The sequence below is a fragment of the Mobula hypostoma genome, chromosome 7 (genome assembly GCF_963921235.1).
Source record: "Mobula hypostoma chromosome 7, sMobHyp1.1, whole genome shotgun sequence".
Taxonomy (NCBI): Eukaryota; Metazoa; Chordata; class Chondrichthyes; order Myliobatiformes; family Myliobatidae; genus Mobula; species Mobula hypostoma.
The window spans coordinates 138,267,960-138,290,100 of record NC_086103.1 but is presented as its reverse complement, the minus strand read 5'-3'; the positions used below and the strand labels follow the sequence as shown (position 1 = coordinate 138,290,100).

The window sequence follows — 22,141 nt, the reverse complement described above, 5'->3', positions numbered from 1 at the left end:
ATTGTATTTGGCTTCATTTTCAGCACAGTCTTTGATTACCAAGTGCCAATTAAAGCTATGTGCCAATCAAATTTTGTAACGACATAATTAATGGCATAGTTCTATGGATGCAGCTTGAATTTGGTGTCATAACTCTTATAAGCTTGATTTTAGAGTTTGAGTTTATTATAATAAAAAAACCATAAGGCATAGGAACAGAATTAGGCTATTCAGCCTATTGCATCTGTTGTGCCATTCCGTCATGGCTGATTTATTATCTCTCCCAAACACATTCCCTGTAACCTTTGGCACCCTGACTAATCAGAACTATCATCCTCTGCTTTCAATATACCCAATGATTTGGCCTCTACAGCAGTCTGTGGCAATGAATTCCACCAATTCACCACCCTCTGGCTGAAGAAATTACTCCTCGTCTCTGTTTTAAATTGACTTCCCTCTATTCTGAGGCTGTGCCCTCTGGTCTTAGACTCATCCACTACAGAAAACATCCCTTCCTATGGTGGTGATTTTGATGTCAGTTGAATATATCCTTATTTTATGAAGTTTGATGGCATTCATCACAGACTATTGATTAACCTTGTCCTAGTTTGAATCCCCAAGGGGCAGGGCTCGTTGACAGAGAATATAGCCATTGATTTAAAAAAAAAGAGGTCAGGAACAACATAAAGAAAAAACAAAAAAAAAATTATGAAGGCAAAATCAAGTGAAGATCATACCATAAGACCATAAGACAAAGGAGCAGAAGTCAGCCATTCGGCCCATCGAGTCTGCTCTGCCATTTTATCATGAGCTGATCCATTCTCCCATTTAGTCCCACTCCCCAGCTTTCTCACCATAACCTTTGATGCCCTGGCTACTCAGGTACCTATCAATCTCTGCCTTAAATACACCCAATGACTTGGCCTCCACTGCCGCCCGTGGCAACAAATTCCATAGATTCACCACCCTCTGGCTAAAAAAATTTCTTCGCATCTCTGTTCTGAATGGCCGCCCTTCAATCCTTAATTCATGCCCTCTCGTACTAGACTCCCCCATCATGGGAAACAACTTTGCCACATCCACTCTGTCCATGCCTTTCAACATTCAAAATGTTTCTATGAGGTCTCCCCTCATTCTTCTAAACTCCAAGGAATACAGTCCAAGAGCGGACAAATGTTCCTCATATGTTAACCCTCTCATTCCCGGAATCATTCTAGTGAATCTTCTCTGTACCCTCTCCAACGTCAGCACATCCTTTCTTAAATAAGGAGACTAAAACTGCCCACAGTACTCCAAGTGAGGTCTCACCAGCGCCTTATAGAGCCTCAAAATCACATCCCTGCTCCTATACCCTATTCCTCTAGAAATGAATGCCAACATTGCATTCGCCTTCTTCACTACCGACTCAACCTGGAGGTTAACCTTAAGGGTATCCTGTACGAGGACTCCCAAGTCCCGTTGCATCTTAGAACTTTGAATTCTCTCCCCATTTAAATAACAGCCTGCCCGTTTATTTCTTCTGCCAAAGTGCATAACCATACACTTTCCAACATTCTATTTCATTTGCCACTTCTTTGCCCATTCTTCCAATCTATCCAAGTCTCTTTGCAGACTCTCTGTTTCCTCAGCACTACCGGCCCCTCCACCTATCTTCGTATCATCGGCAAACTTAGCCACAAAGCCATCTATTCCATAATCCAAATCGCTGATGTACAGAGTAAAAAGAAGCGGCCCCAACACGGACCCCTGTGGAACACCACTGGTAACCGGCAGCCAACCAGAATAGGATCCCTTTATTCCCACTCTCTGTTTCCTGCCAATCAGCCAACGCTCTATCCACGTATGTAACTTTCCTGTAATTCCATGGGCTCTTGTCTTGTTAAGCAGCCTCATGTGTGGCACCTTGTCAAAGGCCTTCTGAAAATCCAAATATACAACATCCACTGCATCTCCCTTGTCTAGCCTACTTGTAATTTCCTCAAAAAATTGTAATAGGTTTGTAAGGCAGGATTTTCCTTTAAGGAATCCATGCTGAGTTCTGCCTATCTTGTCATATGCCTCCAGGTACTCTGTAACCTCATCCTTGACAATCGACTCCTACAACTTCCCGACCAACGATATCAAGCTAACAGGTCTATAATTTTCTTTTTGCTTCCTTGCCCCCTTCTTAAATAGCGGAGTGACATTTGCAATCTTCCAGTCCTCCGGAACCATGCCAGAATCTATCGACTTTTGAAAGATCATCGCTAATGCCTCCGCAATCTCCACAGCTACTTCCTTCAGAACAAGAGGGTGCATTCCATCTGGTCCGGGAGATTTATCTACCTTTAGACTATTCAGCTTCCTGAGTGCTTTCTGTGTCGTAATTGTGACTGCGCACCCTTCTCTTCCCTGCCACCCTTGAGTGTCCGGTATACTGCTGATGTCTTCCTCAGTGAAGACTGATGCAAAATACTCGTTCAGTTCCTCCACCATCTCCTTATCTCCCATTACAATTTCTCCAGCATCATTTTCTATCGGTCCTATATCTACTCTCACCTGTCTTTTACTCTTTATATACTTGTGAAAGCTTTTAGTATCTTCTTTGATATTATTTGCTATCTTCCTTTCATAGTTCATCTTTTCCCTCTTAATGACCTTCTTAGTTTCCTTTTGTAAGCTTTTAAAAACTTCCCAATCCCCTGTCTTCCCACTAATTTTTGCTTCCTTGTATGCCCTCTCCTTTGCATTAACTTAGGCTTTGACTTCTCTTGTCAGCCACGGTTGCATCCTTTTTCCATTTGAAAATTTCTTCTTTTTTGGAATATACCTGTCTTGCACCTTCCTCACTTCTCGCATAAACTCCAGCCACTGCTGCTCTGCCGTCTTTCCCGCCAGTGTCCCTTTCCAGTCAACTCTGGCCAATTCCTCTCTCATGCCACTGTAATTTCCCTTACTCCACTGAAATACCGACACATCGGATTTTGGCTTCTCTTTTTCAGATTTCACAGTGAACTCAATCATGTTATGATCACTGTCTCCTAAGGGTTCCTTCACCTCAATCTCTCTAATCACCTCCGGTTCATTACACAATACCCAATCCAGTACAGCTGATCCCCTAGTGGGCTCAACAACAAGCTGTTCTAAAAAGCCATCTCGCAGACATTCTACAAATTCTCTCTCTTGAGATCCAGTGCTGACGTGATTTTCCCAATCCACTCGCATGTTAAAATCCCCCACGATTATCATAACACTGTCCTTCTGACAAGCCTTTTCTATTTCCTGTTGTAATTTGTAGTCCACATCACTGCAGCTGTTTGGAGGCCTGTATATAACTGCCATCAGGGTCCTTTTATCCCTGCGATTTCTTAGCTCAACCCATAAAGATCCTGCACCTTCCAATCCTATGTCACCTCTTTCTAATGATTTAATATCATTTCTTACCAATAAAGCCATGCCTCCCCCTCTGCCTACCTTCCTATCCTTCCGGTACACCGTGTATCCTTGGATGTTCAGCTCCCAGAGACATGCATCCTTTAGCCACGTCTCAGTGATGGCCACAATATCATACCTGCCAATCTGTAGCTGTATGACAAGATCATCCACCTTATTCCTTATGCTGCATGCATTTAAGTAAAACATCTTAAGGCCAGTATTTGGTACTTTTCGCTTTGATTTCACTGCAACTTTATTGCACTGCAACTCATCCCAGTGGCTACAAATTTGCCCCGTCACCTGCCTGTCTTTCCTGATATCTTTACTGCTCACTATCTTAGATTTATTTCTGTTTTTCCCTTCCTCCACTCTATCATTCCGGTTCCCATCCCCCTGCCATATTAGTTTAAACCCTCCCTAACAGCTCTATTAAACCTTTCCACCAGGATATTGGTCCCCTTCGGGTTCAGGTGTAACCTGTCCTTTTTGAACAGGTCATACTTCCCCCAGAAGAGATCCCAATGATCCAAGAATCTGAAGCCCTGCCCCCTGCACCAGTCTCTCAGCCAGGCATTCATCTGCCTGATTCTACTATTCTTGCCCTCGCTAGCATGTGGCACAGGTAGCAATCCTGAGATTACTACCCTGGAAGTCCTGCTTCTCAGCTTCCTTCCTAAATCCTGGAAATCTCTCTTCAGGACCTCCTCCCTTATCCTATCTATGTCATTGGTACCAACATGTACCAAGACAACTGGCTGCTTGCCCTCTCCCTTCAGAATATTCTGGACTCAATCCGAAACATCCTGTACCCTGGCTCCTGGGAGGCAACACACCATATGGGTATCTCTATCAGGCTCACAGAATCTCCTGTCTGTTCCCCTGACTATGGAATCCCCTACGACTACCGCATTCCTCTTCTCCCTCTTTCCCTCCTGCACAACAGCGCTAGGCTCAGTGCCAGAGACCCGGTCACCGTAGGCGTCCCCTGTCAGGTCATCCCCCTCAACAGCATCCAGAACAAGGCATTTGTTGCGGAGGGGGACAGCCACAGGTGTGCTCTCCACTATCTGGGCATTTTCCTTCCCTTTCTTGACAGTTCCCCAGTTTTCTAACCCCTATAGCCTAGGGATGACTATCTCCCTGTAGCTCCTGTCTATCGCCTCTTCACTTGCCCTGATAAGCAGTAGGTCATCAAGCTGCAGCTCCAGATCCCTAACACGGTCTCTGAGGAGCTGCATCTCGGTGCACCTGGCGCAGATGTGGCCATCAGGGAGGCTGGAGGTCTCCCAGGATTCCCACATCTGACACCCTGAACAAAGCACTAACCCTGCAGGCATGCTATATAATTCTACAGGAATGAAACAGGAAAAATAAGTCTACTCACCCACTTACCTTGCCAAACAGATGAACTTTTTAAACTGTTAGCTCGTACCATTAGCTGTGAGAGCCCTGCTGTTCCTGTCTGTCTGGGCCGATTCGCCAAGGGGGAATAAAAAGAGTTGGTGCTTCGCTCTTGCATCTTCCCGTTTACCACTGAAGCCCGTTGAAGCCAAAGCCCTACACTCTGCTACCACTCACTCCGCTGCCCGCTCCGACAGCTGCCCGCTGTATAAGGTGCAAAGAATAGCGGATGCAAAGAATACAACTACAAAGAATAGCAAAAAGTGTTAAAATGGTTGTTAAGAGCTACAAAGAGCATGGAAATCAATTTACAAGGCATAACATAATCAATACCAATACTTTTAAAAGGGGATCAGGAGCAAAACTTGTTCCTTAAAAATAGATAGCTTCGACATCATACATTTAATATAAGAATATGGCAGGCACATAATATTAATTTGCATCAGTGCTTACATTAGAAGAAAGGGATGCCTTACGAGACATCCTAGGGTAGCTAATATCAAATCAGGGATAAATGAAGCAAAAATAATGGAATGCAAAGTGATACTAAAAATTTCTATTCCAAGATTTTAACGGAGGTTAACATTCAAGATGCCCTATCCAGATTACAGAAGATTGTCCCGATTCAAAAAATGTTCCTCTAAACTGGGAAACTGTACATATCATTTCATTATTTGCAAGAAGTGAGAGGGTGAAGTTGGAGAATAAAGACCCAACTAGTCAGGCATCAGTGGTCCAGAAATTACTTGGATCTATAATTAAGGCAAGAGAGCCTGGACAACATGAAATTTACATCTCCCTTCTCTTAACTGCAATCAAAGGAAGATCAAACCTTCATTTTAAATCTTAGAACAATAAATGCAAATACATGGAGTTAGGTCATAGCTGAACCATGAACAACTAAGAAGCTTGGGTAGACGGCCTATTATTGCTCTGTTCTTCCTTTATATCCTCACAATGGTCAACATGAAATTACCATTTTGCCATTGAATTTACCTGTTTCATGCACAATCTCTGCTTTTCCAATCTGATGTAATTATAATACAGAACTGCAAGAACATTGTCATCAAAGATAGCGGAGCAAGTAATTCATCAACCTGCTAAAATGAACAATAATAAGATAAATCCAGTGAAAGCAAATGCATCGACTTTAGCATGAGAGCATGATGCAGGTACATTCAAATCAGTTAAGACTGCAATGTTTTACCCACAAGCATTTGAGAACATGCCATGTAACTGGGAAAAAGAACTAGTTGTGTACCAGCCTGGCATGGTCACATTCCTAGAACTCAAACTTTCACCTGACATAGAAACATAGAAACATGGAAAACCTACAGCACATTACAGGCCCTTCGGCCCACAAATTTGTGCTGAACATGTCCCTACCTTAGAAATTACTAGGCTTACCTATAGCCCTCTATTTTACTAAGCTCCATGTACCTACCTAAATGTCTCTTAAAAGACCCTATCATATCCACCTCCACCACCGTTGCCGGCAGCCCATTCCACGCACTAAGACATCTCAGATATTCGTCATCAATATCTCCAGATGTGTCTGGCCCACCATCAGGATCTGCACACCAGATGTTTAAGTTCAATGTAAATTGATTATCAAGTTACTGAACATGTACTACCTGGAGATTCATTTTCTTGCAGGAAAAAAAACAATCGAAATTTGCAAGAAAATATACCTAAACAAAGACTGACAAACAAGCAATGTGCAAAAGAAGGCAAACTGTGCAAACAAAAGATAATATTGAGAAGATGAGTTGTAAAGAGTCCTTAAAAGTTAGTCTGTAGGTCATAGAATCAGTTCATAGTAGTGTTGAATTAAGTTATCCACACCTGTTCAGGAGCCAGATGTTTGTAGGGTAATAACTGTTCCTGGGGTGGAACCTAAGGCTTCTGTATTTCCTGTCTGATGGTAGTAGCTGGAGGAGCTCAAGGCCTGGGTAGTGGGAGTATTCGACGATAAATGTGCCTTTTTATGGCAGCGCTCAGTGTATGGACTGGGCTTTATCCATTACTTTCTGTAGTTTTTTCCATTCCTGGGCATTGGTGTTTCCATGATGCAGCCAGTTGGGATACTCTCCATTGTGCATCTGTAAATATTTGTCAAAGTTTTTGGTGACATGACAAATCTACACAATCCTCAAAGAAAGCAAGCAGTGGCATTCAGTTAGGAGACTGGTGTAGGTGCTGGCAAAATTGATGCTGCATTCCCTTAATTCCCATTGTAACACATAAAAGATGGGCAAGGACATCTCCGCCACAATATCACCTACCACTGTTTCTTAATTGATGGATCTGTAACTGAAACATATTTACAAATTACTATGATGAATAAATTAATGGCCAAGTCGTGAGTCAAATATCTGGAAGATGTCTTCACTGCAGAAAACAATGGAGGGAACCAGGGTCTTATGGAGAGGGAAACTGAAATTAATTAATATCATTAAAGAGAACATAGTATAGAAATTGAAGAAATTCTGTGGACTTGATAACTGTGTCTCGGGGTTCTAAGAGAGTTGGTTACTGAGATAGCAGATGAGCTGATGATCAGCCAAAACTTTCTGAATCTTGAAGTCCCAGCAGATTGATGAAACACTTACTATTGAACAGTTATTTTCCTAATTTTCAAGTATTATTGGCCTTTAACACATAGTTTAAATTGGTTATTAACATCCGGGGTATGTATTATAATTGGTATTTAAATATGTAGATGATGGGAATCAGAAATGCACAAAATTTCTATTGGATCAATATTTTGTATGTAACCCTCAGTTCAGCTATCGTCTTAATCTAGGGGATGATAGCCCCCGGCCTGGCCAAACTTAAGAAATCTCATTTGGGTGGATGCTGTGCAATGTGTGCCCTGTTACAAATCAGTACCACAAAATAACAAACAGCACGTGATATGCGATTGAATGATTGAGGTTTATAATTCTTAATTTGACTATATGTTTAGTAAATGTCCTGGGTATGACTCTAAACTGCAACCAGTGATGAGGCTCTGATTGGGGACTTTCAGAGCTTTGGGGAAAGTGGAATTACCCCTTAGTCATTCATTGCTCCCAGGGCCGCTCTGACCCGGAACGGTAGCATCTGCAAGGGTTCCTGCTCAGGTTATGAACGAAGGCCAACGGCAGATCCGGCGGGTTCAGTAACTGAATTTATGATGGAGAAGGCGGATGAGCTACGACCTCAAATGACAACGGCTATAGTACAGGTGGATGAACACTTGGGAAGAGAAATGGTGATTTCTTCAGTTCGCCCAACGGAAGGCAATAGCAAACCATCATTGTTAGATACTAGGTTTCCTAGAATCTATTTGCTAAGAAAACCATGGTCAAACTCACAAAATGCATCACACAACAACAGCGTCAAGAGGATCTTCAAGACAATCCTGAAGATGTTTCACTCGGTAGGGTTGATTCTGGGCAGCAGGGGATCCCCGATGTCATCAAGCTACTGCTCATAAAATTCAAGTAACACAAAAGAAAATTATTGCCTCTTGGAATGCAAGAACCCTATATCAAGCAGGAAGATTGGACAATGTGATAATTGAAATGGAAAGACTAAAAATTAACATCATGGGAATTAGCCAAGTTTGTTAGACGCGTGCTGGTTCATGTCAGAATAGGAATAAAACACTAATTTATTCTTGTGGAACATCCCATACTAATGGAGTAGGAATTCTTATGGATGAAAACATGGCAAGAAGTGTTTTAGGACATTGGGCAATATCAGAGAGAGTGCTCCTTGTTAGATTCAGAGGACAACCATTTGATTTAGCAATTATACAGGTATATGCACCAACAATAGATGGAACAAATGAGGATATAGATAAATTCTATGAAGAGCTTGAACAAGCAAAGAATGGATGTAAATCTCAAGATATTGTTATTGTCATGGGAGATCTAAATGCTAAAGTAGGCCAAGGTGCTAATGGAAATATAGGAAAATTTAGACTCGGGGAAAGAAATGAAAGAGGTGTAGAATGGTGCAAGATGAATAATCAGGTCATTATGAATACCTACTTTAAAAACCATCCAAGACGCTTGTGGACCTGGAAAAGTCCAGGTGATTACACTAGAAATCAAATTGACTTAATTACTATAAACCAAAGATTTAGAAACTCAGTGACTCAATGCAAAACATATCCAGGTGCAGACTGTAATAGTGACCATAACCCAGTAATATGTCATGTAAAAATAAAACTTAAAAAACTAAAGAAGCAAAAACCTGAACAATCCCTTGACTACTCGCAATTAATAAAGGAGAAAACTTAAGACGAAAATTTACAATTGAAGTAAGGAATAGATTTCAAAGTCTAAAAATAGAATCTGTTGAAGTTGATAGCAATCATGTAGAAGTGAAGTTTAACTCTCTGAAGGATGCCTTGGTAGAATCAGCAAAGTCAGTGATTCCTAAGAAAGAAAAAAAGCACAAAGAATAAATGGATGACAGATGAAATCAAAAATCTAATGGAAGAAAGGAGACTGATGAAAGCAAATCCTATGGAATATAAGTGCTTAGATAAAAAAGTTAAAAGTTTATGTCAAAAAGCCAAAGAAGAATGGTTAAACCAGGAATGTGAGCAACTAGAAAGAATCCCTATTACTGATCTAAAAAGGATACATCAACAAATCAAGAATATCACTGGTAAAAAGCTCCTCTGTTCTTCAGGTGGATGTTTGAAAGCAAAGGATGGTACCATTATCATGGAAATGAACAGATGGACTAAGTATATTTAGGAATTGTTTAAAGACGATCGAGGCGAAAAACCAAAAATTAAGAAGAACATTGAAGGTCCAAGTATTTTAAAATCTGAAGTTCATAATGCAATAAATAAGAAGGACAAGTCAGCAGGTCCTGATGAATTAGTAATAGAACAAATTATCGCCCTTGAAGATTATGGAATTGAAAAACTTACTGATTTAATCAATGACATTTATGAGACTGGAATAATATCAGAAGAGATGAAAAATCAGTATTTATCACTCTTTCTAAGAAAGCTGGAGCAATAGAATGTGAATTACATAGGACCATAAGTTTAATGAGTCATATCACTAAAATACTTCTAAGAATTTTGATGACAAGAGCTAAAAGTAAGATACAAGCTGAAATAGGCAAAGAACAATGTGGTTTTGTGAAAGACAAAGGTACAAGAAATGTGATATTGATGTTAAAGATACTATCAGAATGAGCTATTCAAGTGCAAAAAGATTTGTTTGTTTTATCGACTACACAAGAGAATTTGATAAAGTGAAGCACAATAAGTTATTTGAAATATTACAGGAAACTTGAGATCTAGATTCGAAAGACCTCCGCCTAATCAGAAATCTGTACTGGGAACAAACTGCTGTTGTAAGAATAGATGGAGAAGTGAGTCAGTTTACGAAAATCAAGAGAGGTGTTAGACAAGGGTGTGTTTTCTCCCCTGATTTGTTTAATGTATACAGTGAAACAATATTACAAAAAATAAGAGACATCTTGGGAATCAAAGTTGGCGGTGAAAACATCAATAATTTCAGTTATGCAGATGACACTGTGTTAATTGCATGTACAGAGGAAGAACTACAAAACTTAATTGAAATAGTTGTTGAAGAAACTGCAAAAATGGGTCTATCTATCAATTGCAAAAAGACAGAATGTATGGTGATATCCAAAAAGAAGGAGAATCCTATCTGCAGGCTGAAGATAAACAGGGAAGACATAAAACAAGTACAGAACTTTTGCTACTTAGGAAGCTGGGTGACATCAGATGGCAGGTGCGACATGGACATCAAAAGAAGAATAGGGATGGCAAAAGACACCTTTATGAGAATGAAGAGTATAATGATGAACACTAAACTAGGCATGACAACCCGCCTCAGTGTACTGAAATGTTACGTTTATCCAGTTATGTTATATGGATCAGAATGTTGGACAATATCTAGTAACATGAGGAAACGAATTGAAGCAGCAGAGATGTGGCTTTTGAAGAGGATGCAAAGAATATCATGGACGAAACAAATATCTAACAAGGATGTCTTGAACAGAGCAAGCACAAAAAGAGAAATAATGTATGAGATCATGAAAAGGCAACGTAATTTCATTGGACATGTGATTAGGAAAGAGGAGTTAGAATGCACGGTAATTATGAGAAAGATTGAAGGGAAGAAAGCAAGAGGAAGGCAAAGACAAATGATGATGGAGACAGCAGCCAGAGAACTGGAAATGAATACCAATGAATTGATCCACTTGACCTGAAACAGGAGTGCGTGGGCCATGGCAGTCAAAGCTCAAACTGGGCACGGCACCTGATGATGATGATGATGTTGGTAAAGAAACAAAAAACAGAAAAGGGCCCATTCTCATGAAACAGTCTAACGCGCAATGTTGGAGCACACAGTGTCGTCCATTTGTTCCCATCATCCTCCTCTGAGTGTAGCCGACCCTCAGACCCTCGGACCCTCACTCCTCAGTACTCTCCGTCCAGCAGTTTACCTACTCTCTCCATTCGTGTCCTCTCTCTTTATCACTCCACGACAAAAGACTGCAAAATCCCTGCTCCCATACACACAGGAGAGAACAGCATCCCACTCATTGGCTAACATGCCCCCGTTATCTCCAGTCATAACCCAAACATTACTGCTACAGAGAAACCATTACCTTAGCAGTGAAACGTTACAGAGAGGCCATTACATTAGCAGTGAAAGCTTATACTGTGTTACATGTATACAACTGGTCAATTTCTGTATAAAAATTGAATTTCTTTGTTCAAACTTCTGAGCAGTGTGTTCTCCTTGTGAACAGGTAAATAAAGTGTGATTGACGAATGGGTGCAGTAGTCAGAGTCCAGTTAATCGTAGATGACCAGGAGCCTGTGAGATGATTGGACAGTTGTGTTCAATAATACCAAAGGTTGAAACAAGTTGATTAGAGGGAATCTATTCGCACTGGGGAAAGGGTCACTATCTAAGCTGAGTAGAAAGATATCAGTTGTGACATAAAGAAAAACACTTTCGTGCACAAGTATTCATGATCTAGAGCTTGCTGCCTGAATAAGTGGTAGAAATGTAGTCTATCTCTGCTTACAAAGGGGAATTGAATAGTTGACAAGGAGGGAAAACATTGGGCTACTGGGAAGGATCAGGGTAGTGGACTGTCTGGATTATTTCGAAACAGTCTGGATGGGCTGAATGGCATCCTTTCGAGCTGAAATTAATTTATGACACTGAGCAGAATTGTTTAAAACTGAGGTGCTGGAGGAAACAGCAGAACTGATTTCTAGTACAATATATAATCCGATGGCATGGCACACTTATAATTCAATCATGAACTTCAGAGTGGGAGATCAGTCTTGGTTCGATGAGCTGTGCAGATGAGTTTGCCAGAGAGGCACTGAAAAAAAAACAGCATAATGACCCATTGCCATTTCCCATTTGAATTTCTGCAGGTTGAGACAATAGGTGATGCATATTGTGTTGCTGGAGGGTTACACAGAAAGAGCAGAAACCACACCAAACTCATTGCCCTGATGGCACTAAAAATGATGGAGCTATCTGAGGAAGTACAGACACCAAATGGAAAGCACATCCAGGTGAGTAATGGTTCTGGAGGCATAAATAATCCCAACACTCCTTGAGACGAGCTGTTGTTTCTTTTAACAGTCAGTAGTTCACATATTTATTTAAGCACTGCTATAAATAACAGCCCAATCTATATGGATGGTACAAATATGTTTTATGTTTCTGGTTATTCAGAAGCATTTATAGTTGATTGTATTTTTATTATTTTTTAAAAGTTATGATTATTTTTAAGGTTTTAGTTCGGGACATTTAACATGTGACATTTTGTGTCAGCCAGCAAAGCTGGGGATAAGGCTCAAAATCAGTGTCATGTTTAATATCATTTGCATATTTCATGAAATGTGTTGTTTCTTTGCTGGAGCAGTACATTGCAATGCATAATAATAAGAGCTATAAATTAGAATAAGAAATATATATAACAAATTAAATAAGTGGTGCAAAAGGAGAACAAAACAAAGGAAAAACAAACATAAGGAGGTAGTGTACGTGGATTCATCGTCCATTCGGAAATCTGATGGCAGAGGGGAAGAAGCTGTTCCTGAAATGTTCAGTGCGTGTCTTCAGGCTCCCCTACCTGCTCTTTGATGGTGACAATGAGAAGAGGGCATGCCCTGGGTAACGATAGATGCCTCCTTTTTGAGGTATTGCCTTTTGAAGGTGGCCTCAGTGCTGGGGAGCTTAGTGTTCATGATGGAGCTGGCGTAGTTTATGAATTTTTGCAGCTTTTCCTGATCCTGTGCAGTGGTCCCTCTGTACCAGATAGTGATGCAACTAGTCAGAATGCTCTCCATGGTACACCTGTAGAAATTTGGGAGAGTCTCTGATGACATACCAAATCTCCTCAAACTCCTAATGAAATATAGCCACTGCCGTGTCTTCACTGTAATTGTATCAATATGCTGGATCCTGGACAGATCTTCAGAGATGTTGACACGCAGGAACTTGAAACTGCTCAAGCATTCCACTGCTGATCCCTCGATGAGGACGTGTTTCCTTTGACTTCACCTTCCTGAATTCCCCAATCAATTCCTTGGTCTCACCTGCCACAGGGATTTGCACAGATGTAGTTTTATTCTCCATTTCAAAGCGTGCATAAAAGGCATTGATCTCATCTGGGAGTGAAGCATCACGACCATTCATGATGTTAGGTTTCACCTTGTAGGAAGTAATGGCCTGCAAACCCTGCCAGAGCTGACGGGCATGCAATTCAGTCTCTAACTTCAATTGGAGTTGTTTTTGCCACTCTTAAAATAGCCTTCCAAGGGTCATACCTGGGCTTCTGTATAAATTCTGGATCAATGGTCTTGAATGCCACTGAACTAACCTCAGCAGACTGCAAATTTCCTAGTACATCCAATGTGTTTGACTTGGCTATGCCCAGTATGTTCTCAAAGGCACACACTCATCCAAACAAGTCTTGATGAAGTTGGTGACAACTGTGGCATATTCATTTAGATTTGAAGATGAATCCCTGAATATCGTCCAGCCCACTGCCTCAAAGCAGTCCACTGAGAGCTCCTCTGCCTCCCTTGACCATACTTCCTTGGTCCTCACCACTGGTGCTGTCATCTTTAGTTTCTGCCTGAATGCCAGGAATAGAAGTGCAGCCAGGTGATCAGACTTTCCAGTGCGGGCATGGGATGGTGGGGTAAGTGCTCTTGATGGTGCTATAATAGTGGTCAAGTGTGGTGGCTTCTCTGGTTTTACTGTTAATCAGGGAGTTTCGGGTACGGGTCTTGACCATTGTATCATTGGAGGCCTACTGTCTGATGATGTCAACGTGGGCTTCTGGAGCACTTTGAGTTGGTACGTTAGCTCCTCCACATCCAGATTAGGTAAGTTTGTGTTTAGGGGTATATGTGGGCAGTAATATCAGGCAGTTGGGCCCATGCCAACAACATCTGGGCTGATATAATTTACAAACAACGGTTATTATTTCTCTGTGCATTATACAAGTACAAAACTTCAGAGAGAATCAGAATAAGGTTTATTATCAGTGATTATATGATGTAAAATTTGTTGTTTTGCAGCAGCAGCACAGTGAAAAGAAGTTAAAATTGCTATAAATTTAAAAAATAAATAGTGCGAAAAGGTGAATAACAAGGTAGTGTTCAAAGTGACAAAAGCAACTGGGATTAAAATGAGATGTATATTCTCAATTGTTCTTTATTCGCTAAGTGTAGTTCTAGGAATGTATTCAATGGATTTTTGAGAAAATGAATCTTGAGGCCCTCTGTTGGTCAGGCTTGACCATGTTTGCTGCATCCTGGCTGTCTACACGATACAAGCCATGGCAGTACGATACGAGAGCAAGCTGTTGCCCATGTAGCTTTCTCCTCCTCTCCATGCAACCAATAAATCCAAGTACGATACAGTGTGGCACCAGCTGTGTCACAGGAGTTGCTAGTCAGCGTTGAACTTAACGTAGGGACCCCAGCTCTGGATTTGGGTTTTCCTCAGGGTTTATTCCCAAGGCCTTTCCCATGAATGGGAATAGCAGCAAGGCAGCGGAAGTTTGAGATCAGAGTTTTCCTTCTCCTAGATGAGTTGCCAACTATGGATGACGCGCCCCATCTGCCCAAAGAGACCGATTTTCAGGCTGTCTTTGCTGCTTCTCCTGTTGCAGAAACGGTTCTGCCGGGATTAGTAACTAAGCCATGTGTAAAGGCCAGGAGCTGGGCTTGGTTGTCAGAGGCTGTTTAAGACATACACCATTGGGAGAATTTAATAGGTGGTCAGGACTTGTCCACACTATCACCCCGCAACTATAACAACCTTAAGGAACCAGAAAAAATGAATACCTAATAAATTACAATTGACATAAGAATAGATTACCCTTGGTTCCAAATTCGATTGAAAAGAGATAAATTCCAGGGATGAGGTGAGAGGAATTGCTCTTGACGTCAAAAAAACTTTGGTAAAGCTAAAATCAGAGGGCATCCAATAGAAGCATTCTAATAGTTGGAGCCATTTTTTAAAGGCAATGTCCTGGGCTAGTATCATCTTCAACTGCTTCATCAATGACCTACCATGTATGATGTCATTAACGAGGCTATTGCTGGTCAGTTCCATTTCCACAGCTCCTCAGCAACTGAGCCTATAGATAGCAAGACCTCGACAACAATCAGATTGGAGGTGATAAGTAACATTTATGCCACAGAAACATCTGCCATTGACCGTCTCCAAGAGTAGGATCTAACGATCTAGCTGTTGTGGAGTTAAAGAATCACTCACAGTCTAATCTGTCACCCCATTTCTTTATTTTGATTTCTGTCAACTAAAGTTCTTGATCGACCCGACGCAGACTGGGAGACCGCTTTGCTGAACACCTACGCTCTGTCCGCCAGAGAAAGCAGGATCTCCCGGTGGCCACACATTTTAATTCCACATCCCATTCCCATTCTGACATGTCTATCCACGGCCTCCTCTACTGTAAAGATGAAGCCACACTCAGGTTGGAGGAACAACACCTTATATTCTGTCTGGGTAGCCTCCAACCTGATGGCATGAACATCGACTTCTCTAACTTCCGCTAGTGCCCCACCTCCCCCTCGTACCCCATCTGTTATTTATTTTTATACACACATTCTTTCTCTCATATTCCTTTTTCTCCCTCTGTCCCTCTGACTATACCCCTTGCCCATCCTCTGGGTCCCCCCCCCTTGTCTTTCTCCCTGGGCCTCCTGTCCCATGATCCTCTCATATCCCTTTTGCCAATCACCTGTCCAGCTCTTGGCTCCATTCCTCCCCCTCCTGTCTTCTCCTATCATTTTGGATCTTCCCCTCCCCCTCCCACTTTCAAATCTCTTACTAGCTCTTCCTTCAGTTAGTCCTGACGAAGGGTCTCGGCCTGAAACGTCGACTGTACCTCTTCCTAGAGATGCTGCCTGGCCTGCTGCGTTCACCAGCAACTTTGATGTGCGTTTCTTGATTGTTTCTTCACTTACCTATTCACTTTATAGGTGCAGACCATACACTCTCTCTAATACATTTTCATTCATGCAGAGAAATAAGGAATTATAATGCAACTATGAATATAATTTTACTGAAGAAGTAGCTTATGACAAGAGGGTGCATGATCAGTCATTACAGATGTCATCCATCTGCCCCTGCCTCTGGTCCAGGTCTAGTGGTCCATTGACTAAAACATCCTGTTAACTTCTTCAAGGGCATTGTGTCCTAGGAACAGGTCAATTATCTTCAAATTTAGCTATTCTAGAGCATGGCAATTATGCTATTGTCCCACACTGCAGACTTGACATTCAATGAAATTACTCCCTGTCAAAATCTCAAGGTCACCATCGAAACTGAAATGAACCTCACACAGATTACAATAGCATGCCCACCTGCTGACAACCCAAGGTTTACCCTTTTCCAGAACGCATGATAGAATACTCTCACTTGCCTGGCGGATTGCATCCTTAACAATTTTTGAGAATGCTGACTCAACCCAGGACAAAACAAGCTGTTTAATTGGCACCTCGTCAGTCATGCTAAACATTCATTCCTTCCACAATTTGTGCAATGCTGTTGTTGTGTGTACTATCAATGAAACAGAGACCAGTTAGTTAGGCTGCTTGGACGGCACTTTCCAAATCTGTACACTCTATCACAAAGGAGGACAAGGGCTGAAAGTATTTGGAAACAACCAGGAGCTCCCTTCCTATCAGCACTATGGGAGTGCATTCACTGGGAGGACTGCTGCACTTTAAGATTGTGTCTAACCATTACCTTCCCAAGGATATTTAAGGATAGGCAATAAATGATGGTCTTGCATGCATTGTTTAAATCCCTACTAAAAATATTTAAAAAATAAAATCAAATAATGTCATTTCCAAAACCTTGAAGTAATTAGTATCTGCATGAAATCTAATAATTGTGGATTTTTAAGAAATATTTCCTTTGGTTGCTATGCTAATGTTAAAGGTCATGATCTTTCAGAGTCCTACAAAGATTGAATACAGCACAAGGGATATCTATTGTTATTAATTTCACTTTCACAGCAACAAAAGACGATAAATGCTTCAATGGAATGGGTTGTTGTTTGCCCCATTGTGTGAGTTAAAAAAAAATCCAGGGATCTTTTACAAAGCTTGTGAGTCACCTTTATATTGAGCTTACTTTATTCAGGAGATTTCACATTTCCATCAACTTTGAAGGAATGACAGAATAAAAAAAAATCTAAAAATGCTTCAAAGCTGAAGTGAAAGGGTGCTATATGGATTGAAAAGGAAAGGTTTCTTTTTGAACAGCATTTGGAGAAAAACTAATAAGGTCAATTTGGAGAAAATGTTTGGAAGGTTACAATGGGGCTACTGGCACCCCGATGGCTTCACTCAGAAAACAAGCAACATTGGGTAGGTTAGTAGTAGAAATCTAAATATCAGATAAACTTCAGATTATCTTGAATCAGATGATGATAGATAACAGTTGCACTTGTTTAAGGTAAGTGAGTTACTTAGGAGAACATAGCAATGTCACCGAAAGACCAGGAGAAAACGACTTAAAGTGGAAAAACATCACTAGGGATGCAAGTGCCCTGGATGGCAAGGATGCGAATAGATCAAAGAAACCAGTGAAAGATTCTGATCCTGGTTGCAGGAGGGATGAACTGTTTGGGATCAGGGGCTAGCATTTTCCTGAGAAGTCAGTGCAAGAAACAGGTCACTGCTGCCTAGATTGCTCACATGATTGTCACCGTATGTTTTATAGAAATAAGAAAACTCAATACATCTACCAGTTTAATAAAGGTAGGGGCTCCCTTGGGTAGCAATTTGTAATTTAGGCATTGAGAGACAATCCAATGCACAAATATGAATTCAGTATTTCCTTCAGTAAATGATCAAATGTCCAGTGTCAGAGGCAACTTCAATAGTTACTTTCAACAACTGAGACTTCTATTGAACTTTACCATACTGCAGCTATTAGAGCAAGGAAGTGCATGAATTTCAGAAAAGGATCTTGGCAATTGTAGAGATGATTTACAGTGGACTGAAAAGCTTGAGCATGTAGATATCAAGAAAGAGGATGTGCTGGAGCTTTTGGAAAGCATCAAGTTGGATAAGTCACCGGGACTGGACGAGATGTACCCCAGGCTACTGTGGAGGTGAAGGAGGAGATTGCTGAGCCTCTGGCGATGATCTTTGCATCATCAATGAGGAAGGGAGAGGTTCCGTAGGATTGTAGGGTTGTGGATTTGTTCCATTATTCAAGAAAGAGAATACAGATAGCTCAGGAAATTATAGATCAATGAGTCTTACTTCAGTGGTTGGTAAGTTGATGGAGAAGATCCTGAGAGGCACGATTTATAAAGATTTGGAGAGGCATAATATGATTGGAATAGTCAGCATGGCTTTGTGAAAGGCAGGTCATGCCTTACGAGCCTAATTGAATTTCTTGAGGATGTGGCTAAACACATTGTTGAAGGTAGAGCAGTAGATGTAGTGTATATGGATTTCAGCAAGGCATTTGACAAGGTATCCCATGCAAGGCTTATTGAGAAAGTAAGGAGGCATGGGATCCAAGGGGACATTGCTTTGTGAATCCAGAACTGGCTTGCCCACAGAAGGCAAAGAGTGGTTGTAGACGGGTCATATTCTGCATGGAGTTCGGTCACCAGTGGTGTGCCTCAGGGATCTGTTCTGGGATCCCTACTCTTCGTGAATTTTATAAATGACCTGGATGAGGAAGTGGAGGGATGGATTAGTAAAATTGCTGATGACACAAAGGTTGGGGGTGTTGTGGACAGTGTGGAGGGCTGTCAGAGGTTACAGCGGGACATTGATAGGATGCAAAACTGGGCTGAGAAGTGGCAGATGGAGTTCAACCCAGATAAGTGTGAGGTGGTTCATTTTGGCAGGTCAAATCTAATGGCAGAATATAGTATTAATGGTAAGACCCTTGGCAGTGTGGAGGATCAGAAGGATCTTCTTGTCCGAGTCCATAGGACACTCAAAGCTACTGCGCAGGTTGACTCTGTGGTTAAGAAGGCATACGGTGCATTGGCTTTCATCAATCATGGAATTGAGTTTAGGAGCCGAGAGGTAATGTTGCAGCTAAATAGGACCCTGGTCAGACCTCACTTGGGAGTACTGTGCTCAGTTCTGGTCGCCTCACTATAGGAAGGATGTGGAAACCATAGAAAGGGTGCAGAGGAGATTTACAAGGATGTTGCCTGGATTGGGGAGCATGCCTTATGAGAATAGGTTGATTGAACTCGGCCTTTTCTCCCTGCAGTGACGGAGGATGAGAGGTGACCTGACAGAGGTGTATAAGATGATGAGAGGCATTGATCGTGTGGATAGTCAGAGGCTTTTTCCCAGGGCTGAAATGGCTAGCACGAGAGGGCATAGTTTTAAGGTGCTTGGAAGCAGGTACAGAGGAGATGTCAGGGGTAAGTTTTTTACACAGAGAGTGGTGAGTGTGTGGAATGGGCTGCCGGCGACAGTGGTGGAGGCGGATACAATAGGGTCTTTTAAGACACTCCTGGACAGGTACATAGAGTTCAGAAAAATAGAGGGTTATGGGTGACCCTAGGTAATTTTTAAGGTAAGGACATATTTGACACAGCTTTGTGGGCCGATGGGCCTGTATTGTGCTGTAGGTTTTCTATGTTTCTACTGCTTTCTGGTTGTCCTGATTGTCAACATCAGTCTGAAATTTCTGTCTTGATGCAGAAAGGAGACAGGACAAGGATTATATACAGCATCTCCAAAATTTTGATTGAAAATACTACTGTGATGCTGGGCATAGGAAATGGTCTTATGCTACAGATTAGAGTAGGTATTCAGTAGAGGTCCAGGATACACTGATGAATATCCAACTGATCTAGAGAGAACTGCGGTCCAGTTGAAGGGGCTGCTGCAGTGTGTTGAAGACTTCTGTGCCGATGCATTGCACTGAATTTGTACGTGCACAATTCTGAACACTTGTTCAATACACACTCTCAATGAGCTTGGCTTCGGAAAGGCTATACTTAGAGTTCTATGTCTACTTTGGCCTCCCTTTGAAGCAGCACACATGTGCTTTGTAGGGGGAATGAAAAAAGTTCACTAGATTGATTCTGGGATGACAGAACTGGCCTATATGAAAAAATGGGCGCAAGTGAACTGAGTTTAAGAAATTAAGAGGTCTCATCGAAACATAAAATCTCTTGAAAGCTTGACATGTTCTAGGTCATTACTTCAAAGAGTCAATGATTTAGAACTGAGGTGAAAATGTTCTTCCCCTAGAGAAACGCAGACTCCTGGAAGAACTCAGCAAGTCAAGCAGCATCTATAGAGAGAAATGGACAGTCAATGGATTGGGTCATTTTGGGAGTAGAGAGAGAGAGGGAAGATAGCCAGTATAAGAGAGTGGGAAGAGGGGGTGGATGAAGAGCTGGTGGGTGATAAATGAATCCAGATGAGAGAGGAAAGATAGACAGGTGGGGAAGGGGTGAGGTATAAGAAACTGGCAAGTGATAGGTGAAAGTGACAAAGGACTGAAAAAGATGGAATCTGTTAGAAGAAGAGCATGAAACATGGATTAAAGGAAAGGAAGTGAGGAAGGGAACGGGGAAGGAATGTATGGGTGATGGACAGATTGCGAGGGTGCAGGAGGAGAAAGAGAAGTATATGGGGCTATCAGGAAAGGGAGAATAAAATTAGGGGACAGAACAGAGCTGTGAATATATGAAATTCTCAAAATTGGAGGTATTCATATGGGAGATATTTTTGGAATTGACAGATATAAAATTAAGTTGGAAAAATTAACTGAATATAGAGATGTGACCAGGATCATAGTGAATGGATTTCACTGGCCATTCATCCTCTAGGTTTTTTATATTACAACAGCATTTCACTCGTAGCACTATCCATTGGGAAATGTTGAAGTTGTGAAATATTAACAAAAGTTTTACTTTTTTATTTCTTATGTACTTACTAATTGCAATAAATAGAAATCTAATTCAGAGGTGAGATCCTAAAAGACAAGAATAGGGTAAGTTTTTGCTGCTCAGAAATGAGTCTTTTATGTACCATTGCAGAGTCAAACTAAGGAAGGAAAGGAAAATAATTAGTTCAGTGCCAAATCATTGACAGAAATCAAAATAAAGAAATGGGACCATGACAGATTAGACAGACTGATAAAAATGGCAGATAATAAAAATAAAATTCTATTTATTTTAAAAAGGTATGCAATGTTTAAAATCTGAAAGGAAAAGGTTTGTAAAAGTAATTTTCAAGGTTTTTTGTTTAGAATCTGCAAAAGAGCACATTCTAAACAATTTATATTTACATCAGATGTGGTAAATTATGCAGTATAACGTGGGTCAAATTGCACAACAAATTGAGTGCCACATTAAGACATAACATCCATGTCTACTACAAGATCTTGCCTTTGCAAATGCATCTTGAGAACAGTTAAAGTAGTTAGGTAGGAACACAATTTCCATTTGACTCTGCTGGTGGTCAAACATTACCTTAGGAAATCGCAAAGGGATAATTTACCTTTGCATAATAGTAATAAAAACTGTAAATGTTGCAAATACTCAGCAGGTCGGATATGAGAAACAGGGTTAACATATCAGATCAATGGCTTTTTCAACACAGCATGCAGTCTGACCTGTCCAATATTTCTCACATTTTCTCTTTTTTACTTTGGAATTTAGGTATTTGGAGTCATTTTATTTATTTTGTATTCCTTTTTTATGTGCAGGCTATGAATGAGTAGGAAAATTCTAGCATTTAATTGTTTTTTCCATAGTAAGCTTGAAAGTTTTGAATTTGCTT

The 22,141-nt window shown here is 41.1% G+C and overlaps 1 protein-coding gene across 2 annotated transcripts in view; it reads left to right on the top strand.

Annotated features, from left to right (window-relative positions):
* Positions 1-22,141, top strand: part of gucy1a2 (guanylate cyclase 1, soluble, alpha 2) — a 167,878-nt gene that overhangs the window by 119,682 nt on the left and 26,055 nt on the right. For both annotated transcript variants that reach the window (XM_063052867.1, XM_063052868.1), the window contains exon 6: positions 12,239-12,382. In XM_063052867.1, coding sequence (XP_062908937.1) covers positions 12,239-12,382 — 144 coding nt within the window. The remainder of the gene's footprint in view (positions 1-12,238; positions 12,383-22,141) is intronic.